This window comes from Ursus maritimus, unplaced genomic scaffold (assembly GCF_017311325.1).
Source record: "Ursus maritimus isolate PB19 unplaced genomic scaffold, ASM1731132v1 scaffold_7, whole genome shotgun sequence".
NCBI classification, from domain to species: domain Eukaryota; kingdom Metazoa; phylum Chordata; class Mammalia; order Carnivora; family Ursidae; genus Ursus; species Ursus maritimus.
This window is the reverse complement of record NW_024426885.1, coordinates 26,943,065-26,954,033: the sequence shown is the minus strand read 5'-3', so window position 1 is coordinate 26,954,033 and position 10,969 is coordinate 26,943,065. Positions and strand designations below refer to the sequence as shown.

The 10,969-nt window shown below is 39.8% G+C and overlaps 1 protein-coding gene across 4 annotated transcripts in view; it reads left to right on the top strand.

Annotated features, from left to right (window-relative positions):
- The first annotated feature begins 674 nt into the window (after positions 1–674).
- The window catches only part of BTRC (beta-transducin repeat containing E3 ubiquitin protein ligase), a 168,815-nt gene continuing 158,520 nt past the window's right edge, over positions 675–10,969 (top strand). For all 4 annotated transcript variants that reach the window (XM_008708423.2, XM_008708343.2, XM_008708279.2 and 1 more), the window contains exon 1: positions 675–822. In XM_008708423.2, coding sequence (XP_008706645.1) covers positions 775–822 — 48 coding nt within the window. In that variant the 5' untranslated portion in view covers positions 675–774. The remainder of the gene's footprint in view (positions 823–10,969) is intronic.

Here is a 10,969-nt window from a genome sequence, read left to right as displayed (position 1 = left end):
TCAAGGCCAAACTAAATACTTAGGAGCTTTATTTGCTGGATGGCCATTATATCCAACCATTGAAGGCCTTTTGGAAGCACTTTTTGCCCCTTAATGCAACGCTTCGTCCCACGGTTAACAGGCCATGCCTTCTGAGCCCTAAACACCCAAGAATTTCCGGAGGTGAGTTCTCTCTGGCCCTGACTTCTTGTGGGGGTAGAATAAGATCCTCAGGAGCAGTGTGGGGTGATAGGTTAGAAGGACCTTGAAATTCTGCATTGGTCAGATGCTGCCGGGACGTCTGAGTCCTCTCACAGTTTTTTCCAGTATTTGGGCTACAGGTGAGGCAATGGTCGCCATCTTGATATTAAATGCCAGGCAGGCAGCCACTAGCGTCGCTCGGTAACCACGGAGACACCCGTGCCCCCTCCCGTTTCCCATCCGTAGAGGCTATAAACTACGATTCCCATCAGCCGATTTCCTCTACTCGATGGCGAGTTGTCTGTATTTAGCTTTCGGCCACCGCGACCATGCCGCAGCGAACCGCGGGAATTGCGGTTCGCGTCGAGACCTCACTTTTTGCCGCGGGAAACTCCAGCACTACAAATCCCGTGAGCCAGCGGGCTCACGCATGTGCACGGAACAGCGGGTCCTCCCTGGCCCCCTGCTGGTGCCTGAGAGGTAAGAGAGGGCGGGGGGAAGGAAGAGGAGGCGGATCCGGGCGCTGCGTTGGCTGCGGCCTGGCACCAAGGGGGCGGCCCCGGTGGAGTGCAGACCCAGTGGCCCCCGGTGATTATGGACCCAGCCGAGGCGGTGCTGCAGGAAAAAGCGCTCAAGTTTATGGTGAGGAAAAGGCGCAGGCCGGGAGCGGTGGAGGCGGTGGCGTTGGCGACGTCGCTGAGGCTCGGGCCTGGGCCGCCTGCCTGCCGGAGGAGGGGGCAGCGGGATCCTGGGCCGAGGCCGGCGGCGGGGGCAGCTGAAGGGACGGGACGGGAGCTCTAGGGAGGAGGGGAGGGGTGGCTTGCGGAGAGGACCCGGGGGTGGGGGCAACAGCTCCGCCATCTTGTGGATGAGAGGCCAAGTGACAGCGGGAGCTTAATCGGGGAGGGGGCTCTGGGCGGCGCGCGGGGCCCTGGAGGGAAAGGGGCGTGGGGACAGTTACTGAAGAGCGGAGGAAGCCCAGAGGAGAGACGCCGTGAGGTTGCTGGCAGGGCCTTCTCGGTGTCAGGGTTACGGGTAAGGCCCAGCAGAGGAGGTGCGTTCAGGAGTGGGGAAGGGGAACGCGGGAGAGTGGAAGGAGAGATCTAGGGTGGGGGGCAAGGAGGGAACGGGCAAGGCGGGATGCAGATGGATCTAAGGGGTGAAGGAGAGAAAGCCAGGGCAGGTGGGAGACTTGTAGTTCTGTAGAATGTGGGGGTGGGGTGGGAGGAGGGGAGATAGCCTTTGCCTTCAGGGTACAATCCCAGTTTGGCTAAACTAATGTTGGACAAGACAAACTCTGAAAAGGAAGAGGTCTTACTTAGGAGGATCAGGGTTAGGGATGGAGACCTAGGACTATGGTGATAGTCTCTAGGGAAGGAACGGGGTGTTGATGGTGAGCCAGAATTACAGATGTCAGAAAAAGGGCTACATACTCTGCTTTGAAAGGAGAGGCTAAATATTGTAGCGAGGACGAAGTGGTAAAAAGCAAGAGGATCCATCAGGGAAACATGGGTACAGGAGATTGGGGAAAAAATATCTAATAGGGTAAAACAAAACAGTGCTAAATTGTAAAGAAAGTAAAATATGGATCCTGGTGCTATATCACTTTCTGAGAAAGGAAAGGCCATGGAGATTGCAATCACAAGACTCCTAAGAAGTGATGAGATCAGTGGAGAAATTCAGGCGATAAAGGGGAGATCTAACTAGTGGGGAATAGGAGATGTCAGAATTGGTGGTTACTTACCAGTTTTAGGTTGAAGCACAGTATGAACTTGGATTGGAATTTGTTGGGTATAGTTAAATCCTTTGGAGCCTCGTTCTTTAACTTTGTATCTGCTTTTCTTTTGCTATGCTTGTTTGGCGAATTTGTATAGGCTGATATTTGATGCTTTTAATCTGATGTTTCTTGTATATCTTAGGTGTAAAACCAGGCTTTGTGGTTACAGCTAAAGAATGGTGGAATGCATAGACTGCTATTTTAACAGGTGGCCTTGGGGATATTGATATTATTTGCAGTGGAGTCTTGCTTTTTCAGAAGTAATTGTAACTAGTCACTGCAAATCTCATTTCTTTGATGGTTGTTATTTTGTTTTTGTCTGAAATACCAAAACAAGTCTAAATAAACATGGACACTATCCTGGTTGAAATTTGGCTTTAAACTGCCCCATTTATAAGAATACATCTTCAGAGACTGGTCAAATTTACTAAAACTTTATTTTGTATTAGTGCTTTCAAAAACACCTAACTAAACTTTGAATATATCACTAATAAAATCCCATTAGGCCTGAAGAAGTTTCTTGAGTTTCTGCCAATGTTGAAATTCTAAAATATTAAATTTTTTTGGACTCTAGAAGTAAGTGGAAGTTGCTTGATATTTTACATTATTTTACATTGAATAATCTCTATGCTAAATAACCTGTATGCCAGCTTCTAGATTTAAGTCAGAAAATTGGCAGCTGCTTATTTTTGTTTTTCTACTTAGAGGTTGACTGAGTCCTAATCTTGACACTTATGTCAGATTTATGGAATAATGTGATTTATAGATCATAAAGAGACATTATGAGATCATCTTCTTTACTCTCTATTAGACCTCAGCCTAGGAGCATTCTCAACTACTTGATCTCCACTTTGTACTAGTGAGTTAATGTTTCGATAATGGTCTCCTGATTGAGTTAAAGTGGACCTGGAGAGGCCATGTAGTAGTTTGCAGCTTTTAGGGCACCACACATTATTAAATGTTGAGTCACCTTCCATAGGGAGAAGCCAATTTTTTCTTTAATTTTAGTAACTTTCATTTTTGACCTTGCCTGCTATTTTGGCTACTGCTCGAGAAAAAGGCCAACTGGAAGAGGGTCACCAAGAAGGACACCTTAATAACTGAAGCAGAGAACGGAGAGTTAGAGATTTCATATTTTTCAGCTCAGTCACAGTCTTATTATGAATCTGAGTAAGTTACAAACTTGCCTTTGGTCCCATGTACCCTGCTAACATATGTCTTTACTCAGTTTTGAGATGGGAAGATATTTGTGCTTGCACCAAGTAATTAGTGCACAGTACACATGGAGGAATGATCCTTTTAATCCAACTGAGATTTTTGTATAGTGTTTGGCTTTGTTTTGGCCTTACTCCTTTCCTCAATTGTGAATTGTGAATGGCAGTTTTTTTATGGATGCCCTGATTTCCATGGTTTAAGAAAATGCAAAATTTATTTAAAATGCCAGTATGAAATAGATACTGTCTTTCATGAATTTTGCTTATTACAACATTAATGTAGTGCTTTGATTAGGAATTTTATAATAAAATCTTATTAACAAGACTGCTAATTCATAGTTGACCATAGTTCACACACAGTCTAGAGTTAAAATTTACCCTTGGATACTTAGTGAAAAATAGTTTAAGCAGAATGTCTAACTTCTAGAAACAAATGATTTTAAAGCAGTAGTTCACATTAAGTAACCTGTATGCTAATATCTCATTTAGCTCTAGCAGGTCCTCACGCACCTTCCTAACTAATATTTCCTTGGTCAACAAAATTGCAATGCGGAAAAGATAAATGGGACCTGGAAAAGGATCTGAGACGAGACATGAAAGTGATTGAGGGAATGTAGGCACCATTTTATAAGCAGATATTAAAAAAATATAAATGGGGGATAGAAAGATGAGTTGAGGGATGAATTTGAAGTTTATTTTTAAAAATGAACAGGGTAAACCAGTCCCAGAATAATAGATCTGGGGAAACATTTGAAACTTGGATGAAATAATTTAGGGCATATAAAATACTTTTTTATAGAATTGATAAGTGAAATAGTATAAAAGGTAACTTGCAGTGTAACAGACCACCCCACAATTTAGTGGCTTAAACAATTTATTATTTCTCTTAAATTTGTGGTTGATTGATGGTGTTGGCAAGGTGCGGCATAGCTGGAATGTTCAAAATGGCCACATCACGTAGCTGACCACTGGCTGAGAGTTCAGTTAGCTCTAAAGGCCTTCAGTCCTCCTTTATGTGGGCGCGCTGTTCTCCACATGGCCTTTGGATTTACTTAAGCTGGGTGCCTGGATTCTAAGAAGGAGCATTCTAAGAGCTAGGAAATAGAAGGCATTCAGCCAGTTCTCTTATGTCCTTGGATTGGAAGTCTGAGAATGTCACTCTTGGTCAAAGAGAGTAAGGCCAGGCCAGAGTCAGAGGGAGGGGAAATAATCTCTACCTGTAGAGAAGAAGAATGACATGCACAAACAGAGAGGGAAATTGCTGGAGACCATGCCTTTTGAGACTGGCTACCAGGGATGCTATTGTAGTTGGATGTTCATGCTAAAAATACAAATGGGATTACTAAATTTGTGAATAACAACACTGGGCTTACTTTGGAAGCATCTCTTTTTTGAGGTTAACTTCTTAAGAAACTAACATGATCTCCTGCATGACTTGCCTTAATAATGTCACTGCAGAGATAATACTGGGTGAATTAATATGATTCAGTAACTTTTCTTATTTGCTTGAGAAGTGTATGTATCTAAAAGCAAGAATTTGCATTTTAAAGTAAATACTCAGATTTTTCACTGAGATGGACTTTTCTTTGAGTCAGTGAGATTGATTACCAGCTGGTTGGGTGAACATTTGAAACTAGTTCTTAGTTTAAGTTGTCAGAGTTTCTATGTATCTTTTACATGTTCTCAATTTAAATTAGTCTTCAGTTTCTTTTCTGGATATTCTTATATTGGTATTAAGGTATGAAATTATGAATTAGTGATAATTCTTTGTGCTAATTTTTAATTTATGTTTGTAATAGGTGTACATATTATTAGAAGTGAATTATTAGATGTAGAGAAAATTCTACTTTGAATGATTGTCAAATTTTTTATTGCTAAATTAGAAAATGAACTTTTAAAAAAAGATCACTTATTAGTGTATATTATTTGTATAGTGTTTAAATCCTGAAAGAAAGGAAGCAGATGAGGATTTTTTTTTCGCTTGCTAAAGGGAGGTAGGACATGTAAGGTCTTGATCATGTATAGAAAAAATTATTTTATGGTAAATGGCATTACAATAAAAAAGAGAATGAAGAAAGAAAAAAAATCTTTGTGCTATTGAAGTATTTAAAAATCCCATCTACTTTTTTTTTTTAAAGATTTTAGTTTATTTATTTGAGAGAGAGAGAGCGTGCACACAAACGCATGAGACCACAAATGGGGCGAGGGGCAAAAGGAAAGGGGGAAGCAAGCTCCCCTATGAGCAAGGAGTCTGACTGAGCAAGGAGCCTGGTGGGGGGGCTCTATCCCAGAACCCTGGGATCATGACCTGAGCTGAAGGCAGACACTTAACTGACTGAGCCACCCAGGTGCCCCAAATCCCATCTACTTTCTAGCAATATTTTAATATAGCATGGGAAGTGCTTTCTAAGTGTGTATAATAATTCATTGAGGATGAAGTAGAAAATATTTGCCAATGTTTAACAAGTCCGTCACTATAAAGAAACTACTGCTTTCCCTAGTAGTCAATCCAGCATCTGTAAATTGGAAGTAGAGGAGGGAAAAAGTATGGGAAAGTTGCACTGGATCTTACCGTTTTGACTAGTATTCCACAAGATTCACCTTGTACTTTAGGAATCTCTGGATTATTCCCTTTACTTTCCCAAAGCCTAACTGAGACAGAGCTAGAACATTTTACAGAAGGCTCAGAGATAACAAGCGGAATAAATACTGAGAGTAACGTTGACTTAAGACTGTGATTTGTTCTCTGGGACACTACCATCATAGTTCTTGGATTGCCTTCATATGTGGCCAGGGTGGGAGTGGGAAGCAAGGGAGCAAAAGCCACAGAGCCTGGAGAGGATTCCTTCCTCCCTAAGATGAACCTTCTGAATTGGAATTTCCTTCTAAGGTCTTACTCCTTCCTGATTTGGCTCTCCCTTCAGGATATACTTCGCTTCTTACTCCCAAGCTTGTGATCTTACCTGACCTGACTCTGTCAATAATGGGATAATCACAGGAGTGGGAGAGTTGTGTTTTTTTAATTTTTGTTTTTTAAAATATAGTTAGCCATAAGTAGCTAACAGCTATCATTTATTTAGTGTTTACTATGTTCTACTAAATTCTTTTTGTTTGTCTCTCTCTCTCTCTTTTTTTAATCTCTATACCCAGTGTGGGCCTCAAACTCATGACCCCGAGATCAAGCGTTGCATGTTTTATGACTGAGCCAGGCTGGTGCCCCTAAATCCTTTACATATATTATTTCATTTAATCCTTCCGAGAGTAGATTCAGTACTGTTGTTATTCCCATTTTCAGGTGAGGAGACTGATTCCAGAGAGAATAAGTAACTTGTACAAAGTCACTCTGTTAGCAAGGAGCCTGACATCAAACCCATGCAGTCTGACCCAGTACCCTGACTTACATTATATTTAATCCTTGAAGAGCAGAGGAACAATGGAATATGATGGCATATTTCTTTGCTAGTCACATGATGGCTAGAGTGGAAGAGTTACTGTCCAGATTTACATGTAGATTTTCTAATCTTTTGAATTATTGAGGAAATGGAATAAGACTTTATAGTTGTCACAGTATCATTGTATCAGTCAGCTATTGCTGACTAATAAAACCCACAAAATATCATGGCATACAATGATAGACATTTATTCTCAGGAGTGTGTGGATTTGCTAAGTATTGGATGGTATAGACTGGGCTTAGTTGGGTGACTCTGGACTTGGCTGCTCACTGAGAACTGTTACATATGATATTCTGGGACTCAGACTAAAGAAATAGTGACTTATCAGGCTAAGCTCTTACAGCTACAGCAAAGGCACAAGAGAGCAAGTCCAGTCATTCAGGTACCTTTCAGTCATTGGGTCCTGTCACACCTGCCAGTATTCCATTAACCAAAGCAAGTCACATGGGTGTGCCCAGAGTCAAAGGGCAGGGAAGTATACTCTGCCCATAGAAGGCGTGGGGGAGGGAGTAACTTGTATGATAATGTACTATAGTAACAATTGTCTATAATGTAATTTAGTATACTTGATTTATAGAAGAATGATGAAGGGCTTACTGTGACGGCTATTATGCTTTCATTCCGCTTATTGTTGTGCTGTCCTGACTAGCACTTTCTCACTTTGGTTACTGAAAAACACCCTTGGGTTGGATACTTTTAGAATCACTATTTAATATAGCAGGTATCTTTGCATCATGTTATTAAAAAAAAAAAGGCATAAAGAAGCAGTTAGATCCTTGACATTAATCCACAGTGATGCCTTGAAAAGTTCATCAGTATTACAAGCTATTCTTCTGTCCTTGGGAAGGATAAAGTTGATGTCATTCCAATGGCATTTGTAACAGAATTTGAACTATAACAGAATTTGAATCAAGGTCATACGTAATGCTCTAACAACTCCCTTGGTAGCAGGTTTAGAGCTCTTAAATCCCTTCTCTGCACCTAAATTTGAGGCTGCAAAAATATGGTACTGATATTTTCAGATGTCTGGGGGACGTTCAGGCTTTCACTGGAAAGTCATGGAAACAGACATCCAGGAATTACAGCACGTGGATAATACTTTTGGAACACAGATGCGCAAATCCTTGTACTCGGGAACTAACACATTAACACTAAGCTATTAGTGGTTATTTGTGAATTGTTGGGTTATGGGTAATATTTCAAAATATTTAACGGCATCTGAAAATGTGCTAGTAAACACACACAAAAGCATTACTTAGGTGATTTTTCTTTTCTTTGGCTTCTTTAATGTTTTCTAGATTTTCTACAGTGAATATTGTTTTTCGTCAGAAAAACTTAAATTTAGTATATTGAGTGTATATATTTAAAAAATTAGTACCCCAAATGAAGACCCGCATTTAATCATGGACTGCAGTATACCCAAACTAATTTTCTTAACTGGAACATGGGCCATTGTTAGTCTAACCTGCTTGAAAAGGTTCTCTTTTTTTCCCCTTCTCAGTTCATTTTAAATTGTGAATTGCCATGTGTAATGTGTTAATTGATCAATTACACCATTAAACTCCTATATGTATCCAAGATTTTCATTGGGAATTTAGAACTGTATGTTCCTAAATTGCTGGAGCACTGCATTTTCCTTTTAAATAGTACTTGGCAAAATCAGTGGGTTGACGACTGAAAATGAGGCCATGATAGTTGGCATGAATGTGATTTGATAAAAATGTGAACATAAACTGAGATGCAAAACATCGTGTTACATGTGGAGGGAGATGGTTATGGGGGCAGGAGGGGATGAAGATACAAAATTAAATAAAACTCTGTCTCCTCTAGAACTTCACGATCTATCGAGAAGATAGGAATTTATAGTATTTCTTAAGGCACAGTAAGTGCCAAAATAGAGGCACAAAGTGCTATAGAAGTTAACAGAAGGGAAATCAGTTCTAAGTGGAGAGATCTTTGGATGCTTTGTGGGAGAAGAAAGCTTCATATTGGAATTTGTAGAATAGATAGGTTTTGATAGACTTGTTTTTGAGGTGGGCAGTTCCAAGAAGAGGGAGTTGTTTGGGTAAAGGCCAGAAAATCAAGAGATGGGCAGGCACGGGTTGAGTAGATAGATATGACTTGAACATAAGGTGCATAGCAGACAAGAAAGAAAAGGACTGAGGACTGGGGAGTTTGGACTGAACCCAGTTTGTATTGAAAAATAATATTCTAGTGTACTTTGTGAATGTACCTGTCTTTGTAAGCTTTTTAGAGAAGTAATTATACAAAAAGTGTACAAATCATGAGTATATAGCTCATTAAAATTTTACCTAATGATCACTTCTGTGTAAGTATTATCTAATACCTATAGGTTAGTTTTACTTTTATTTGTATTTAACCTCATATATATGGAATCATTCCAGTATATATACTTCAGTTTCTGGCTGCTTTTGTCCCACATTGTTTGTAAGATGATATATTCACATTGTTTTTTTGGGTGTAATATGTTCATTCTTTTTGCTGTGTGGTGTTCCACAAGTGTGAATATACTTCATATTTTTAGCCATTCTATTGTTGATGGACATTTGGGTTATTTCCAGTTTTTGGCTACTGTGAATTGTGCTGTTATGAATAATCTTGTATGTGTCTCTGCTTGAACGTATGTACATATCTGTTGGGTGTATATCTAGGAGTAGGATTACTAGGTCATCGAGTATGAGGATGTTTAGCTTTAATAGGTACGATGAAACTGTTTTCCATCTTGCGCTTCCTACAGCAGCGTATGAGAGTTCCAGTTGCTGTTGCTGCATGTTTTTGTAATGTTCACTTGATGTTGTCTGTCTTTTTTAGTTTAGCCAGACTAGTAGATGAATGGTACTCTCTCACTGCTTTAATTTGCGTTTCCTTAGTGACCATTGTAATCAAGCACCTTTTTAGGTTTATTGGCCATTTATTTATTTGTTTGTTTGAGAGAGAGAGGGGTGGGGTGGAGGGAGGGAGAGGGAGAGAGAATCCTAAGCATGCTCTGCACCCGGACATGGGGCTCCATCTTAAAACCCTGAGATCATGACCTGTATTAGCTCTTTAAATATATTCTATTGTGAAGTGTCAATTTAAGCCTTGGTCATCTTTTTTAAATTGGATTGTCTGCTTTTTTTTTTAAATTGATTTGTTCCTTATATTCTGAAAAATACAAATCTTTCATCGAGGATATGGTGTCTTTTTAGGAACAGAATGTTTTGTTTCAGACTTTTTCATTTGAGGGATCAGGAAAAATTTCACAAGGTTTTGTACTACTTAAATAGTATTCACAGGATTAGCAGGGCTTTTTTTTTTTTTTTACATATCAATAGCTTAAAAAGAATGATTGCAATTAGCACCATCACTTTATAAAAGAAAGAAAGAGCTCCTAATGCCACAAAAGTAGCAAGGATATAATCTCAGAATAAAGGAAACTCTTTGGGGTAGGCAGAGTAATCATCCCCTGCCCCACCAATCCCAAGTGTCTGTGAATATGTTAAATTACATGAGGAATTAAGATAACAGATGGAATTAAGGTTGCTAATCAGCTGACTTTAAAATAGGGAGGTTATCTGGATTATTTGTGTTGGACCCAGTGTTAATCACAAGGGACCCTAAATGTGTAAGAGGAAGGCAGAAGAAACTAACAGTCTTTCTCCAGAGAAAATAGTTACACCTAATTGGAGTGTGTATGCTGTTATGCGTGCGCGCACACACACGCGCGCACACACACACACACACACACACACAGACATTTAATATCAGTATCTTTATGTTTAGTGTTTGGTAACCACCAGTGCAGCAATCCTTTCTCTTTCTCTTAACATTTTATTTTGAATTAATCTCAGAATTACAGAAGAGTTTCAGGTAAAACACAAATGATATTTTTTCCTGAATTGTTTGAGTGTAAGTTGTCATGTCACTAAATGCTCCAATGTGTATTTTCTATAAATCGAGGTCATTCTACATAATAGTAATACAACCGTCAAAATTCAGAAATTAACATACAGTACAATTACATATATAACCCCAGACCCCATTCAAACTTTTCCAGTTGTTCAGTAATGTTCTTTATAGCAAAAGGATCCAATCCAGAATCGCATATCGAATTTAGTTGTCATGTCTCTTTAGTCTCCGTCAGTGTAGAACAATAGTTCATTAGTTTTTCTTCGACTCTCATGACTGTCCTCAATTTGGGTTTATCTGAGTTTTCCTCATGATTGGATCCAGGTTATCTATTTTTGGCAGAAATACCACAGAAGCGATGCTGTAGTTTTACTCCTTGCTTCCTATCAGGTGACACATGATTTTTGTCTTACAATTTTGTTCACTTGATTAAGGT